At 35.0% G+C, this 18,510-nt stretch overlaps 1 protein-coding gene across 5 annotated transcripts in view; it reads left to right on the plus strand.

Annotated features, from left to right (window-relative positions):
- The window catches only part of LOC122516527 (nephrin-like), a 243,052-nt gene that overhangs the window by 216,862 nt on the left and 7,680 nt on the right, over positions 1-18,510 (plus strand). For all 5 annotated transcript variants that reach the window (XM_043634395.1, XM_043634397.1, XM_043634396.1 and 2 more), the window contains exons 2-10: positions 1,037-1,169; positions 3,486-3,694; positions 4,626-4,739; positions 6,037-6,240; positions 6,957-7,108; positions 7,542-7,686; positions 11,052-11,182; positions 12,037-12,196; positions 17,707-18,000. In XM_043634395.1, coding sequence (XP_043490330.1) covers positions 1,037-1,169; positions 3,486-3,694; positions 4,626-4,739; positions 6,037-6,240; positions 6,957-7,108; positions 7,542-7,686; positions 11,052-11,182; positions 12,037-12,196; positions 17,707-18,000 — 1,542 coding nt within the window. The remainder of the gene's footprint in view (positions 1-1,036; positions 1,170-3,485; positions 3,695-4,625; positions 4,740-6,036; positions 6,241-6,956; positions 7,109-7,541; positions 7,687-11,051; positions 11,183-12,036; positions 12,197-17,706; positions 18,001-18,510) is intronic.

Consider the following 18,510-nt stretch of genomic DNA (forward strand, 5'->3'; position numbering starts at 1 on the left):
TGCGAACAACGTATCGCCCGGGAAAAATTCCTAATGAAAAAAAGAGGTACGGGATCGTTACGTTACCTCTATGGGAAGAGTTTCTCTTGCATGGATATAGAGAAAATCGATTTTATTAATTCGACCAACATCACGATTTTTATTTTCTTTTCCTTTTACATTTTATTTCTATTGATAAAACGAGTATTTTGTGACTATTTCTGTCTCGCTTTCTTTTTTTTTCTTTTTCTCTCTTTCGTACTATTCTAGTCAAAGAGATAGTATTATATCAAACCTGTAAAATATAATTAACTCTATAAGCGAGCTTTTAGACTCGCTCGACATCTTACTATGCATTCAATGAACTTATTTGCAAGCAAGAGTTGAAAAAAAAAGTGAAAATCAGAAGAAAATGAACGAAAGCGAATGATTCGATACGAACGTCGTCGTCGTCGTCATATATGCGTCATGTATGTAGGAACACATATACTTACATATTATATATATGATAATACATACATAGAAAGCACCATTATCCAAACTAATTAAGAGAAATACGGCTTCATCTTTCTCTCGCAAAATACAATAATTAAAACGAGTATTATTACAACAATAAGTATTTTACGTAGCAAACGAATAATCAATCATAATTTTTGACTAACGCAAAGAAAAAAGTCAACAACTACGAGGTAGATGAAATTATTTTGAAAATATTTAATCGCCGACGATATCGTAATTTCGTTTTCGAACAATAATGTTGACGATAGATATGTAGTACGTGCCTTCCTGAGAGAAACACGTTTGTACAGTTTCGAAACTGCGAGACTAAACGATGCACGAATAATCGTGATTCTCTCCTGTATAACGAAAGCACGAGAGAGTTTTGAACTGTTTTCGATATTATGCATGAGTACCCCGTGAATGAAGATCGTCGAGGATGAAACATTTTACAATAAACGCTTTCCATTACTCAGAAAATTTCTATGCGAGAATAGATCGTTAACGCGATCTTCTTCAACGGCCGAACTCAAAAGATATCTCAACTTTGTCATTACAGTGACAATGACGGATGTAGAAGCAGTGGCAGGTGGGAAAGCTAAGTTGCCATGCGACGTGGAACCACCGATCTCGGGGGACAAGCTACATCTAGTTATTTGGTACAAGGACGAGTCAGACACACCAATATACAGGTAAATTCCACCTTGGCATTCCTTATTCCACTCTAGCTAGTAAGTAAGTAAGCAAGGAAGGAAGGAAGCAAGGAAGGAAGGAAGGAAGCTTTGCACAAGCTAAATCAGCTCTCAACCCATCCTTGCTTTTCTCCAATATCACGATGGTAGATAGTGAAGAAGAGAAAAAAGAAAGAGAAAGAGAGAAAGAGAGAGAGAGAGAGAGAGAGAAATGGAGTAGTAAAAGGACATAGCTATGGAAAATAAGACGAAGGAATCCGACTTCGATCCAATAAACTTGGTTCCTATAAGAGGTAGGCAGGCGTGACGAATGAAACAGAAAATTCCATTTTCCATGCATCTCGCTATTACTGATATTCCAAACGAATTTGACGAGCTTATCTCTTATTTCTTCTGTCATAATATAGTAGACTATCCGATCTTTTAAAAGTAGTCAAGATAGACAGGTTTACGGAGTGGTAATTTTTAGGGGTTGGATAATCATCGAACCGAGACTCTTCCACAGAAATCGATTGGAAAACTCGGAAAAGTCGTTGTTGCTTGGACGTTGATGAACGGCTAAAGCGATTCGGCGATCTTTGTTCTTTGACGCGGACCGTTAATCAGTCCAATCGTTCGTGTCCAAAGCACTGGACCGAGTATGTAACGGCAGTACCACTGTGAAACGGACGCCATTATCTATGGAATCTCTCAAGGCTGCAGTATTCGCGCACTCGAGCACGCACCAAAGCGATCCGAATCGAAGTCAATCGGCGCGTTCGGTTCGTTCCAATTCCTCCTCATGGAAACTAAAAACTGGTCTTAACGATCTCACTTGATTCGACGTCGATCGCAGACATTCGATAAGACTCGTTAATTACTAACTTGAAATATCTAAACGTTTCTAATTATATATTTTCCACCTAGAATTTTTTTCCGTCCATTTTTAACGTATTACGCGAGACGCGAGTGTTTTAGTCAGAAACAAGTTTTTAATAAAACAACAAATTCCAAATAAATAAACGAGATATTAAAATTTTCTAAGTATTATCAAATAATTCATTTTGTATGCGATCGAAGAGAATTATCCTTTGATCGACAGTATAAATTGATACAAAATTGTTACCGTGCGGTATTAATTGAAAGCTCGTTTAATATGATTATCAAGATGTAATAATGCGTACATGGCATGCTTATGTTAATGCTCTTGTATAATCAATGCTCGTTCATTTTCGTTTTGTGTTTGTCGTTCTTTTTGATAAAAACTAGAGAAGAAAAATTTGAACGTAATTCGAGTTGTAGGAAACGTTAATTATCTCGTCGAGGAGACGAACATGAAATCCAAGTAAAGAAAACTAGTTGATATGTCGATCGTAAGAAAAACAAAAAGAACAATGAACGAACGAACAACTAGGAGTCCTGGGTTTCTTTTAATTACAATACGATCACAACAAAAACTTTATTATTATATTTAACGATGATCCGAGTAAACACGCAAAAACATTAACAAATAGAAAAGAAATATATAAGTACTATCTTATAATAAAAGCATATACAACTATACGTAGGAGTTTATTCTCCTATAGGATTCTCACAATCGTTTGAAAGTTGGCTATCGAGATAAAGAGAGCAAATGCCACCACGTGTGGCTAGAAACGCCATAGTTTTTACCAAATACATACCCGTTACTTGCTATAAATCCGACTCTTATATTTTCGCTCGCTGGCGCCTGCCTCCCGTGGTTCCTACAATGTTATTTATAATACTCCAGGTCGTTCTCTTTTTCACCACCTTTTTGGTACATATATGTATATATATATATATATATATATATGTGTGTGTGTATGTACGTATGTATATAAAAGTTTACATATGTGCTTGGATACTACACATATATCCCTATTACCCGAATTTATTATTATCGTTATTACTATTATTATTGTCGGTTAACAGCGTATAACTTCGAGATATTAGGATACGCGCTACGAACTCTAGCTTTAAATCCTTCGTAGACACTTGTGTCTCGCGATATATACTGTAGCCAATTAACGATCGGTAGGTTAAAAAAAGGTAGGTCGCATTAATGCTCGTCGACTTGTATTCTTTCACTCGTTATTTTCTACTCGTGTTGATCTTGTCGATAGTATCGAAACGGTTTAACATTTGTCGTTAACTTCTTAATGAGTTTGTATTTAATGTCGTGCAAGTATACCGTATAATAAGCGTATAATTTACATTTTACTTATGTTGTATCTACCTGTATATAATATAATAATTGTAGACTCTTTTTTTTTATATACAAGAGCTAAGTAAAATGTTTAACGTGATTGATTACAGCTTCGACACGAGAGGACGAAGTACGTTGGAGCAAGGAAAACATTGGCAGAATTTTAGTCTCGACGGACGTGCCTCCTTCCTTCACTCCGAGGAACCAGCTAAGCTCGTGTTAGACAACGTTCGGGAGACCGATGCTGCCATTTACAGATGCAGGGTCGATTTCAAACAGTCACCTACGAGAAACAGCAAAGTCAATTTTACGGTCATCAGTGAGTGTCCAAAGAGAGAAGGAAAGAGAAATACAGAGAGAGAGAGAGAGAGAGAGAAGAAGCAAACGCTTAGTGGTCACATCGAGTTGCTGAGAAACTTGTTGTCTGAGTACCTCGTCCATGTTAGAGACTTTGTTCACTTTCCGATGCATCAGGAAGAGAATAGACAATTTGATATGTTTGTTCTCTCTCAGACCGATATGCATCTAAACGTTTGCCTGCAAGTTCCTATATACGCAAACTCAATTTATCTTTATATTACTTGTTAGTTCAATTTTCTTGACAAGTTAGGCTTGATTTTTAATTAAACTTTCGTCCCTCCACGTCATCATCGGAAAATCGAATCTATCCGAGATGTCATAGATTTTGAAAAGAACCGGCGAACACCTTGTTCATAAATCTGAACGAGTTAACAAGTCGGCGTAAGGTGGAACGAACTTGTTCTCTTTCTTCTTCTTCTTCTTTTTACTTCCTATTTTTTTTTTTTATTTTTTTTCTTTACTTCTTTCCTTCCTTCCTTCCTTCTTTTCTTCCTTCTCTTGAAACTTTTGCTCGACGTCCATTAATTCAAGCGCACGCGACAACGACGAGAAGTACCAAGAACGTAAGTCCGTTTTTAAACTTGATCCCTCTTTCTTTTTGCAACTCGCGCCGTGTTGTGAGAAAAGGATAAGAAAGAAACCAAGAGAGAGAGAGAGAGAGAGAGAAAGGAAGAAAGAGAAATGTTATCCACCGTGTAGTACTAAAAGGTTGGATAGAAATAAAACTAGCTACTTCTCTGTCTCACTGTCATAGTCACAAATTGTAAATAATTCCGGAATGAGACTTGACAAAAAAAGCAAAAATAAAAAGAAATACTCATTTATTTTTCGATGTGACAGGAAAAAAAAATAGAGGAAAAGGGATGTTCTTATTGTAAAAATGATTGCAGTACCACCGGAACAACTTAGCATATTGGACGAAGGCGGATCTCATATTCCTCATTACATTCTTGGCCCGTACAGCGAAGGAGCGTCTCTCAATATTACCTGCGTTGCCGCCGGTGGTAAGTTCTCTTCTTCTTCTTTTTTTATTCTTTTTATATACATACATAGCTATATACTTATATATTCGACCTATTTACATAAGTAAAAATCCATCGTTCTTTGACGTTACTCGTTTCCCCTTTTATTTTCCAATTTTAATATCGAGAGTCTTGTTCAAGCAGGAGGAGTATAAAAATAAAGTTACAAAATAGCTCATTCTATTAAAAAAAATTCTATATAGTTTCATAAATGTTCTTATAATATCATTCGTATCATTGCTTTATCCATAACATTATATTTCAAGATAGCTCATTCGTTTAAAAAAATATCATATATTTTCCTAAGTGATTTTATAATATCATTCATGACGTATTAAGTTATAGACGTCATTTAAAAAATACCATACATTTTCTTAAGCGTTTTTATAATATCATTCATATCTTTGTTTCATTCATGACGTATTAAGTTATCGACGTTGACGTTTAACTTTTTAATCTGGCATCATCAATCATTTAGCAAAGTAATTCGCATGGATCGATTCGAGAAAGAAATAGAAATGTTAAATATATGGATATAAATATTAAGGTAAGAATAATGCTGCAAAGAGTCAGGGAAACGAAATAAATGAAATATTAAACGAATATAACTAAGTAATATGAAAAGCGCGTTCATAGTTAATGGAGAACTTTAAACAGGAAGATTTGATCGTATCATCGTTTCAAATGTATTCTTTAAAGCGTATATATACACAGTATTTCCGTGATTAGTAAGAAGCTAGCAGTATCATCTGCTTAAGGAGATTATTATCTTCTCTTCGTCGCGCCTTTCGTCAACCGGATGATAAGAATTCGAGAAAAGAAAGAAAGAAAAAAAGAAAGAAAGAGAGAGAGAATGGAGAGAGAGAAAAAAAAAACTTAAGTCGAGAAGATTGCGACTTAATCGTCTTTCGTAGGATAGTCCAGAGAGTAGAATTATCCGTTTGATCGTTTATTTCTTTGACAAATCCATTGCTTTTCGTATCTTCTTAGCCTTTGTGATTTTTCCTTAACGATATAAAATATCCTCCTTCGATTCGAGAAACTGGAACACATGCGAAAGGAATTTGATCGTGAAACGTATATCGCGTGAAAATAAAGAGACCGAGAATCTTTGTGGATTCGATATCGTCCACAAAAGAGTATTAAAAGGACGTAAGACATTGAAAAGGACAATGAAACGATAGGAAAACCGCAAGGATGAACGGGGAATGTTGACGCTTTGATGTGCTCTTACAATCCTGTTTTATCCAAGAACTTCGTCATTTATTGCAATTTACAGGTCGACCACCACCACGAGTGACGTGGTGGCAAGAGAATGCCCTTTTGGACGACACTTACGAGAACATAGGCACCAAAAGAGTACGGAACGTTCTTAGACTTGAAAAACTCAATCGTAAACACTTACATACGATTTTGACTTGTCAAGCTTCCAACAACAACATGGTCGCGCCGATTTCCAGTTCGGTTACTCTCAACATGAATCGTAAGTTTTTTTATTCTATTTTATTTTTTCATCATTTTCTTTTTTTTTCTTGGATAACTTGTCTCGATATATCATCTTTTTACTTGCTTATTAATTTAATGCATTACATATGCGAATCAATAATTATTTATAACTTTAACAACTAACCGTATAGTTTTACGTTAGGCAAGAGAATTTCAAGACAATATTGAAATAATACGTGAATGTCTTTGATAGATTTTGGTCTTTGATACTTACACCTTGAGACCACAAGAAACGAATAACTGCTGGTTACTCTTCTTTGATGCAAACACAAAGGAGAACAGCTATTGTTAATGTCACAATAGATAAAATGTAATCAACTTAGCGTGTATTTAAAAGTATGCAAGTGTGATAGAAGTAAACCCACGAATACTAATGCACTAACACTTAACAATACAACCCTAACAAGGTCAACAAAAAATAAATACCATTGCATTGTAGGATAATTGTAGACTTACCCTCGTATTATCTACTAACCACGTGTATATAAGGTGATGCTAAAGTAGAGAGAATAGTAGGAAACCCTTTCAGAAGGTATTAATGCAACGAATCAAGTCAGCAAATTAATTGTATCGCAAGCGGTAACGTTAACGGACATTACTTGGCTAGAGTATCTCGACTGGTCGAAATATACGACCTGCATAATGTAGAACGAAACGTTCTTCCGGGGTAACCTCGGGACACACGTGTTTCAGTGAAGCCACTGTGGGTTCGTATACAAGGAGAAAACCGTGCATTAAGCGCCGGGACCTTGTACGAGATAGGATGTGAGGTTGTCGGGGCCAGACCAACACCGAAAATCACCTGGTCCAAGGGGAGCATAACGCTTAGAAATACACGACTAACGGTAAGCAATCAGTTTGTTGTCTTTTACTCTTGAGATTTATTCGATTCTAAAGAGAGAAAGAAAGAGAGAGAGAGAGAGACTTTCATTTCATCTTTCAATCGATCAATCCTATTTATCTAAGTAATATCTACCCTACGATATAAAGCTTTAAAGTTGACAAGTTTTCCAACATGAAGAGAAGATTCACTTGATCAAAATCTGACGCGAACCACGTGCAAGAAAAAGATACTTTTTCAATAGAAACCTAGTCAGGAAATAAAATGAAGTTTTATTATATATAAAAGCTATCTTCTTCTTCTTCTTCTTCTTCTTCTTCTTCGTCTTCTCTCTTTCTCTCTCTCTCCCTCTTTCTCTCTTACACAAAGATTCTATCGGAGAGTTGCGAGGAAATCCCTCGACAAACGGTTTCACCATGAAATATATCCTTCCACAGGTGAGTCCCGTCGGCAATACGACGACGAGCATACTAACTTTCATGCCGAGCATCGAAGACGCTGGAAAATATCTCTCCTGCAAGGCCAGCGTACCGGATATCCCGGATTCAGAAATGGAAACAGGATGGAAACTCGACATATATCGTAAGCGTTTGTCGATATTACACGCGTTCGTTCGCTCGTTCATGAAATCGACGCGTCAGATTAAATCTCGAAGGTAACGTTAAGAACGTTCGAGTGGAATGATCTTTACTTTCGACGAGCTACGGGATAAAGATCTCGTACGATGCGTGTCCGAGATTGGAAACGAAGAAGAAAAACAGAGACAAGAAAGTTAAGGAAGAGGTAAAGAAAGAGAGAGAGAGAGAGATAAAAAAGGAACAAGACATTTACGTTAAAACGCTAATTAAACCTTTCGATACGGCGCCTCGCAAATACTTAAACGATAAGTAAGAGAGATCGGTATGAGTTAATTTGAAAGACGGTACGTCGGTGACTCTCGATAAAGATCACTGAGAGAATCTCGAGGAACGCAATGAATGCAAAAATGTTACGACAAAAATAAAGGAAAACGAAAACTTATAACATTTAAAGATTCCTTATACACGTTGAAACATGTTGCTATGCATTTATCGATATCTACCTTTCATGAAACCCGCATCAGTATTAGCTTCCTTTCACATTACTGATATCTATATTGAAACACGTAGATTTTTCCCTACGATGATGTAAGTTACTTTTGATGCTGATTTTTATATGCCGCGCTTCACATATTGCAATGTGTATCATAAAACTAAGAAATCGATGCATACATCGCAACCAGTGACGGCTCGTGGATTGAAATTCATTGGGGTGTTGCATCTTTCGAAATTTACATACTTAGCGTGAATATATTGTTTCGATAAAATGTCAAAATAATGATAATAATCGAAGAAAAGTTAAATATAAGTAAAATATTATTTGTTATCGATAAAATTGTAAAACTTAGTACACAATCCCTATATAACGCGTCAAAGACATTGCGACTATTGTTTTCATGTAACCCAATTCTCCTTCTAAATCCTACAAGATGGATTTTAAATATTTTTTTTACATAAAAGAATTTTTTTACATAAAAGAATTGCATAGAATCGTAGATGATTAAATAACACAATAAATAAAATATTAAATATTTCTTTTTTTTAAGTCAAGAACAATTAGGGTTGCTGTAGTTCCGTAGAACCAATGCACGAGCCGTCCCTGATCGCAATATATTTTAACATGTATAAAGGTCTTTGTGTTAGTCGTGCGGCATGTAAAATGTAGCCATGTATAAATTTAAGACGTAGATTCTTATCGAGATCTCGTAAGTTGCTTCGCGAAGGACAATTTCATGCACGATTTTGCACCCATCGGGACATCGAAATTTTTCAAGCATATTCTTCCTATAGAATTGAAGATAATATTATATCGTACTCTTAATAGAACCTCTGTCGTAAATCTTTATTTCTTATTTCGAATATATTAAGAGCCTATTAAATTAGAGTATTCGCGTTATGCTTTATTGCATTATTTGTTCCATCTTTTGCTTCAGAGAGTAGTATAATTTTCCACAAGCCGAACAATAGAATGCACTATCTTCTTCTCTTTCTTCTTCTTTCCTTACCGTTATTCCATTACAGAGTTTTCTTTCTTTTTTCTTCCTCTTCGTGTTCCTTCTTTCTTTACTCAACATTACCCCAGGAACGTTGGTAACAAGAAAAAAAAATACCAAAGGGCAAAATGACGCACCTGTAAACGAATCTCTGTCTCTCTTTTTCTCTTTTCTTTTATTTGAAGATTCTCGATTGTAATGTTAAAGAAAAGGAACGAAATAGAGAGAAAGAGAGAAAGAGAGAAAAAAAACCATCTTTGTTGAAAAAAGAAAGAGAAAGGAAGACAAAAAATTGTCAAATGCGAAAGAACGGAAATAAAGGGATATAAAAGAACTAATGAAAGAGAAAGAGAGAGAGAGGGAAAGAAAGAGAGAATGAGAAAAAGAAAGAAAGAATGAGAAAAAGAAAGAAATAGTAAATCTTTCCTCGTAGTTCGGGTTATACCATTAATTTCCGCGATGCCGCACCGATTTCCGGCGTAAACTCCACCATCAACGAGGAACTTTTATATTGGATTCGCGAAATAACCAGCATTGATCTTCGTAGAACGATGCGGAACGATGCCTATTAATAATATCGTCGTTCGTTCGTTCGTTCGTTCGTTCGTTCGTTCATTCGTTCGTTCGTTCATTCGTTCATTTACGTGCTCGAATCGAAGACCATTTGGACAATCAATTCTACTACATCCTACAAAAGTATATTCTTATATGAAATGGTATAAGGAAAAAGAAAAAGAAAAAGGCAAAAAAATAAATTAATAAATAAAATAGTACGGAAAATATGAAGATTCGAAAGAAAATGAATTTTCACAAATTATTTTATTCGTCCTGGTGAATTTAGAATCGGTATATTCCCGGTTAAGTTGCGAATAGTTTCCACGTGAACAAAGGTAATCCGTTTATTTATCGTTTATTTATTCGCCAACGCAACGAAAATGGCCGAACGTTGAAATTCTTTTTAATACCGAATCTCGGAGTATTTTTCGATACGCAAGTTTTTGTCGCGTCCTTGGTTGAGTGCTTTTACCCATCGAAAAAACAATGACAACAGTATATACACAACATTGAAACTTGTTTTACTTTTTATTATTTCAACGAGTTTACTTTCGCCAATATTTTATGGTTTGATTTTTTTGTTCTGACAAATATACCCGTTATTAAAAGTTAGAAATTGAGTTTCACATATTAGCGATATATTTACGAATCAATTCGGAAAATTGTGTTTTAACTTTTAAATTTAGAAAGTAAGCGCGTTAAATAATATTAAATATATATTTTGATGAAAAATTATTTATTATATTTTTTTCTTATAGACATTATTAAAAGTTAATTTAATCTTTACAAGAGTAAATATATATTTACGATCAATTTTGAATATTGAAAAACGATGCTTTTAACTTATGAATTGAAAATCCTGAAATACATAATAACAAAATTCTTTTGAAAAATGTTACATGTAATATTCATTTTTACAAATATATTATTAAACATTATAGTGAAAATATATATGCAAAGGAAGAATCAATTTTACAAATTGGAAAACGTAGCTATTAAATTATGAGTACTGAAAATAAATAAATATGTAATTCTGGTAAAAAAATTGAATATAATATTTTTCTATACACAAATATCGTATAATAATATATAAATATTTATTTACACAATATAACTTATTAAAAGTTAGCATGATCATCATATTCACGTATATTTACGACCAATCGAGAAAATCGGAAAACAAAGACGATAAGTAGTAAATCGTGAAAGTACATAAGTACGAAATCCTCTGTTTCCGATTTCGATTTTCCGTGGGGCATACGCGTTACGCTTTTGTTGTTACGCCTCCTGGTTCGAACTTTAATATTAATTGCACTTTCAGACGAGCCCGTGGTTACCCTAGAATTGGGGAGCAATCTGAACTCGAGCGCAATCCGAGAAGGAATCGACGTTTACTTCGAATGCAACATCAAGTCGAATCCTTGGGTTTACAAGGTCTCCTGGCGGCATAACGTGAGTTTTCGCTAACTCGAGATACATATATGTATACCTATGTATATCTATTCTATCTATCTATCTATCTATCTATCTATCTATCTATCTATCTATCTATCTACCATATATATTACCACCAACTTACAAAGTAATAAATTTTCTCTCGAAATACAAAAAGAATAAAGACGGATTGACAAAAATTTTCTTTTAAAATATAAAAGGCAATTTACTCGGCTTAGTAAACGAGCGCTGGTTGTTAACATTTCATTTGCTAGTGTCAATAAACCGCTTGGAAAAATAAATGGCAATGAATACGAGATAAAATTGTACGAGAACAGAAACGTTTTAACGTTAAACTCGATAATACGGATCATTTTAGAGGTTCCAACGGTTACCATTATTTATAAAAGGGATTAATAAAGGGATTTCTTCCAGATATTAATTAACAGTTATTTAGTCGTAATAATAACGATCGATGGATACATACAACATATATATATATATATAGATAGATAAATATTATACATGGTACCAGTTTTATTTATTACAACTACATCTATCTATCTACAGTCAAAGAAACAATATAATATTTCTGTTCGCGAATCATGAAAAAGGAATGCTAACGTTTATGCGTATTATTCCTATTACTGTTCTTATCATTATTATTATTATTATTAATATTATTACTATCATTATAATTGTTATTATTTCTTAACTGGAATTCGCGGAAGAATCTTCATCGCGGTATAATTAAACGCGAGACACACGGATAGAGAGCAACGCGGAACAATTTCGTGTCGCTTCGGCGACGTAATTATCGCGTCCACGTAGAAGGGTGGCAAAGTTTGTAATTCGAGACTTTGTATTCATAGGGCAATCCACTGTACCACAACACGGCAACTGGCACGATAATAAGTAATCAGAGTCTGGTGCTTCAGAGCGTGACACGTAGCAGAGCCGGCATCTATACCTGCATTGGTAGTAATCAAGAAGGTGACGGTGAGAGCAATCCTCTCAATTTAGACATCAAATGTGAGTAAATCCATACACAAGATCGTTACACTTCGATCGTTATTGACACTTCCCTGTTCTAATTACTACGATATACTAATTATAATAACATATAGTTTCAAGCGTCGTTGAGGTCGGACGTAATTTTTTTTTCCACCTGATTTCCCTATTTTTAATCTTAACGTATCTTTAAACTTCTTATGGTCAAATAAAATGGTCAAAACGTGTGTAATGGATGTGGTACTAACGTTTCTAAACCAATAACTTGCAATTTTTATGATATTGCATCTCATCCGGCATGTCTTTTGCGCACAGGTAATCCTTGCTGTGGGGATAAATTTAGTAAATGTGATTCGCAAAATACTTCTACTTCCATGGACTCGCCGGATGACCTCCTGATTATTAAAATTCGTAAAATTATAAGAAAGGAATTTAACGCTTTAAGAGATCAACTTCTAAGGAACTTAAAAAATGACATTTATAAGCTTCAGAATGAGGTTTCTGTTACTACTGATCGTGTCTCTGCTATTGAGAATGAAGTAAATGGATAAGATCAACTTTCAAAGAATTCTGTTGTTGCTGAGGAAATCATCGGTGAAATCATTGAAAGAGAGAAGAGATCGTCAAATATGATTTTATTTAATGGTGAAGAAACATTCTTGGAGAAGAACATTCTTTCAAAATTTGACCCCTCGGTGCATCTTGTCTCTCGCTCAACCAGAATAGGAAGAGAGTATCCCAATCGCATTCATCTTGTTCGTATCACTCTTGCTTCAAAACATGAGGTTCTCCCTATTTTGAAGAACAAATTAAAATATTGTAATCCTGTTTACATCAGTCATGATCGTACTAAGGCTCAACAAGATTGTCTAAAATTCCTAAGAAGTGAATTAACAACTTTAATAGAAAATGGAATCTCCACAATATGACTATATAAATATAATAATGATATACCTAAAATCGTCAAAAGCAATAGCATTTTCAAAAAAACTGACTTTCATCCCGAGGATTTAATATTAGAATGTTCGTGGTCTAAAAACTAACCTTAGTAATTTAAGATATAATTTAGCGGTTTGATTTACTAATCACGATATTATTATTTTTATCGGCCTCCTGGTCAGAATTTTGTCTCAAATTATGCTCAAACTGTATCTAATTACTATAATCTTTTCAATTCAATGAATTTTTATTAGTTTATATCATTTATCAAGCTTTGTCTAAATTATCTGTAATTATCTTTATTTTTAACCTGACCTCTTTCATAAATTCTGTATTAACGGGTTCATCCCGCAAAATAAATAAATAAATATATATATCCAATATCTGTCGAACTTGATTAAAGATATGTGCATCAAATTTATTTGAAAACCAATTTGTGATATTTTGTCCTTGTTATTGATGCTGTATTCGATCAATATTTTAAATATCGTTGAACGGTAAAGCGCTTGTTGGATATTAAAAAGTTACCCCCGTTTAGTAAAAATATATATTATTTCAATAGGATAGTTTGTCCTCATTCGGTAAGTTGTCGCGCATAAGTGTAAGCAATAAAAGACGACGCGTATTTTCAAAAGGAAACTATAAAAGAGGACAAGCAGAAAGTATGTCGGTGTGAAAGCGGATAGTAAAATTAAGTAAAAACGTCTTTTCGCTTCCCGCGTTTCCACGTACATACATACATAGAAGTCGTGTAGGAGTATACACGAGAAATCTATTCAACTTGGACTGCTACCGTTGTACAACATACGACCAAATTCTGGAACGTGCGTTATAACGCCAACAGAGAGGAAGAGAGAGAAATAGAAGGGCAAGAGTGCACGAGATAATCATGAGAGAGAAAGAGAGAAAGCTCGAGGAACGAGCTTTCCATGAAAAGCAGAGGAGAAAGCGTTCCACGTGCTTTTACCACGTAATGAAACATTTAACGAGAGACACGTATAAAGCTAAAATCCAACGTCTGCCGTGGTCGCCGACGCGATATATTATCGTCCGCTTGCGATTTCGTCCTTCCTACAAATTGTACTCGCATTCCTCTGTCCTTCCAAATCTCGCCATTCCTTTCCCTCTCTCCCTCTCTCCCTCTCTCTTTCTCTCACCCTCCCTTTATCTTTCTTTCTCTCTTCTTTTATCTATCTAACTATCTATTTATCTATCTATGTATCTCTTTCTATTTATTTCTCTTATATATACACTTATTTTACATATCTCACGAGAAATAACCACGCGCGCGGAAAAATTTGTTTTATTCAAAAAAGATTGAAATGTAAAATACCTCGATAATTAATATATCATTCACATCATCCATATATACTCGCACACATTTGGATAAATACAAAATTTCCGTTTGTTCGAATAAAATTGAGAACTAGAATAACTTGATATTTAATTTATCGTTTATATTTGGTACACATAAACTTTGTCTTTTGACGTCTCAATCAAACGTTCAAACTTAGGGAAGACTCGAAGGTATAGAATTATCGGTTAGCTTTTGCTGTCTCTTCTCTGTATATAGATGATGTACACGAGGGAAAGCATATATATGAGAGAGAGAGAGAGAGAGAGAGAGAGATAGGGAGAGACTGATATTCCCACACGCGCATAGTAACGCTCTGTATACGCAGGTGCACAAGTTTAGAGAGTTTATGACCGTTAAGACCATTACACATTGATTTGTGCAGTACCTACCTACCATATGTATGGATGTCGAACGATCGTAATTTACACGAGGATCAGAAATTGGATAATAACATCATTGACCTTACATATTGTAGTACGAAACGTTTCACATAAAAGATCCTTACACAATTCGACATTCTCTAAAAATAATTTAATAATCAAAATCACTTTACGTGGAATAAACGATTGTTAAGCTTATATATATATATGGTATTTTAATTGAAAATAACGAAAATACAGAATATTCAAGCCCACTTTTTTGTTCATATCGTTTTTTTTTTTCATGTCGAGATAGGTGACCCAGTTAAAAGAAAAAAGAAAAGAAAATAAAATAAAATATAATAAAAGAGAGAGAGAGAGAGAGAGAGAAAGAGAAAGGAAAATATTTCACACGAGATCTCGCTTTTTTTCACAATCCCGATGACGCACGAACGAAAGTTTCTGTCCTGGGATCTTTTCCTTTTTGTTTTTGGAAAAACAGGTAGATATGCTCATTTTTCACGAAGATACGGCCTAACGGTATAGAAAAGTGCATAAACACTTATATAACTGTATACATTGACAGACACATGCACATAACGACGATGCGGTAAAGTTAGAATGGCGCGTAACGATTTACCGAGCTCTTAACATTCGAGTATGAAAACCAACGTACATAAATACATATATGTACGCATATACATAGATAGATACATGCGTACATGGATATATTTCATGTATGGATATAGGTAACAAACGTAGTACATTTCACCTTACGCCATGTATGTCCGCAGATTTCTCCAACATGGAGTCCTCTCGTAATTTTAAAGGAAAAATAAGGAGTAAATTATTTAAAAAAAAAAGTGTTATTAAGCCAAAAGAGAAAAAGAAAATATCTTTAATGGCTTGTCGGGAAAATCCTTGCGGCATAAAAACCTCTGGTTCAATATAAGCGGATACAAAATGAAGAAGATACAATATTAAAAATGGCGGACAACTGGTCCCGCTTACGTATCGACTCGACGATCGATCGAGTCGTGATTTTGATCGGGCGAATTATATAGACACGGGCTTATACACTCCTTCATCTTTCTCTACTCTCTCGTTGAGTATAATAATAATGAATAAAATACAATACTTCAATTTCGTTGATTCGTCTCGCTAGTCTACAAGACGTGTCTGTGTAATAATAATTGTACAATCCTTTATTCCTTCCAAAGATGTCTAGGCATCCAACAATAGAACAGGACGATCGCTTTCGGAAGCTGGCCAATCAGAAGGCTCATTAGAAAAGCGCTAAGAGTGGGGATGCGACCGATTACCGCTTCGGAAAATTTCGGAAGAATTAACGCGCGCATTTTGAATATACAATACAGAGTTTACGGTCGTTTCTGATCATACACGCAATATGAAATATCAGTTAAAGTTTTATATAGAGAGAAAATGAGAGAGAGAGAGAGAGAAAGAGAGAGAGAGAAAGTAACTGTATTGAACGAAACGTTAAAACAGCTAGTATAAAGTCGAAATTGCAAAACGTAAGAACCCCATAAACGCGAGGAACAGGGGTGAGTTTAGGCAGGGGTTGGAGGGAGGATTCACGGGAGCCTTTAAATCATTCGTTCCGGATTACGCGTTTTCATACACGCGTACGTAGATATGCATTGTGCGTTGTTCGAGAGGAGAACACACATAACTTTTCCTCGATTTATCGTCAACAACGAGCTCGCTTTTTCACGCATCCGTTTTCCATTTTGAAAATTCATTGGTGCGACACGTTTCGTTTGACTACTCTCTCTCTCTCTCTCTCTCTCTCTCTCCCTCTCTCTTTCTCTTTTTCTTTCTGTCTCTATTCCACTTACATATTCCATTTATCGTTTTCATTGTACTCGGTGTCAGCTCGTTAACTATCGTTCGTTAAACGTGATCTAATCGATCGATTTAAAATTACAAAATAAATGTAAATATATAAGAACGTCGAATTTATCGTATAATATTATATATACAGAGTCTTTCGCTTAACTCGACCACCTAAAATATCTCGTTTACTTCGTACGATAGAAAAAAATGTCAAAGGAAAGAAATATTCTGTTCGAAGGCGCCAATATAGTGATATATCGAATTTTTCTTTCAAGGTCATCTTTTTCAAAATTTCAAGGTTACCGTATTTTTTTTAAACGGGAATGCATATTTTTACTACAATATTCTTAAAGCTTATAAGAAAACGAATCTAACGATGTGCAATATATTTACCTTTAAGTGACCTTTATCGAAAAAATTGTGAAATGTTTGTCAGTAACTTCAATACGCGCTCGGAGGACGGTAAATGAAAAAATAAATGCAAATCAACGTGTAAGACACTCATCCAAGCAAACAATCTTCTTATGTACAAGAGACAATCTTTATTAATAACTCATTAATTGTTAATTATTTAACAGGTTTTTTCCATTATATCAAAATTTAAAACCATGTAAACGCATGATATACTGTAATATACCTCAGTGTACGCCACATAGGACTTTTTTCCAACATAAAACGAGTTTTGAGATCGTCAGCGACCGGGACTTTTAGGTAATCAAATTTTCGCTAATTAAGAAAGCATGCGAGCAATCAATCATACTCGACTCCAAAGCAAAATTGAATCGGTCCTCGATATTTCTTTTGGATTTTTTTCTCCTTTTTCCCTTTCAAAACAAAATTCCCTTTCACTGCAAAAAAAAAAAAATCTTCTCATGTACAAGAGACAACATTTTACAATTTTTTCCTTTGACATTTTTTTCTATCGTACGAAGTAAACGAGATATTTTAAGTGGTCGAGTTAGGCGAAAGACCCTGTATATGACGATGAAACTCTGACACATTTCATTATTTTCTTTCAGACGCTCCGGTTTGCCACAGTGGACAGACAAAGGTATTCGGTGTAGCTCGACAAGAGACCACGAAGATCCCCTGCGAGCTTGAGGCCAACCCTGCGGAAGTCTCGTTCACTTGGAAATTCAATAATACGATGGAAGCTGTCGACATAGCCCAAGCACACGTCACAAGCGCCGGTACTCACTCGACAGCTTCCTATACTCCCATGACCGAACTGGACTATGGTACTCTACTTTGTTGGGGCAGCAACGATCAGGGCACTCAACTCGAGCCTTGCGTCTATCATATCGTTCCAGCTGGTGAGTAGTGTAGTCTCTTATTCGATCTTAACCTTTTCTTTCCCACGTCCTAAATCTCATACCTTAGACTCTTTTCTTTACTCGTCTTACTCTAACTCTTCAAATTCTCATCCTCCTTTCAACGATTCTTCTCTAACTCTTTTCGAGGAAGGACCGTACAAGAAGATCGATTTCCAGGTTCCAATTCTATCTTTGATATCAGAGATACACGTATACGTCTATTGAAATACAGTAATCCCTCGACTTACGTTACTCCAACTTACGCAAACTCGAAATTACGCGGTTCTTCATTTTATCTTTAATCGTAAATTTAGACTGGTCGGGCTTATTTATTAGATAATTAAGCGTAAAATGTTCATTTTTTCAAACTGAAAGTAAACAGAGTAATCGGACGTTTCATGCTTGAATACCTAATACAAATCATACATTTAGAAATGCGAATGTGCAAGAGTATAAAATAACCGTGTGTGAGATCAGTCGAGCGAGAGTTGAACGATAATGTGGAAAATT

Source organism: Polistes fuscatus, unplaced genomic scaffold (assembly GCF_010416935.1).
Source record: "Polistes fuscatus isolate 324 unplaced genomic scaffold, CU_Pfus_HIC Scaffold2, whole genome shotgun sequence".
Lineage (NCBI taxonomy): Eukaryota > Metazoa > Arthropoda > Insecta > Hymenoptera > Vespidae > Polistes > Polistes fuscatus.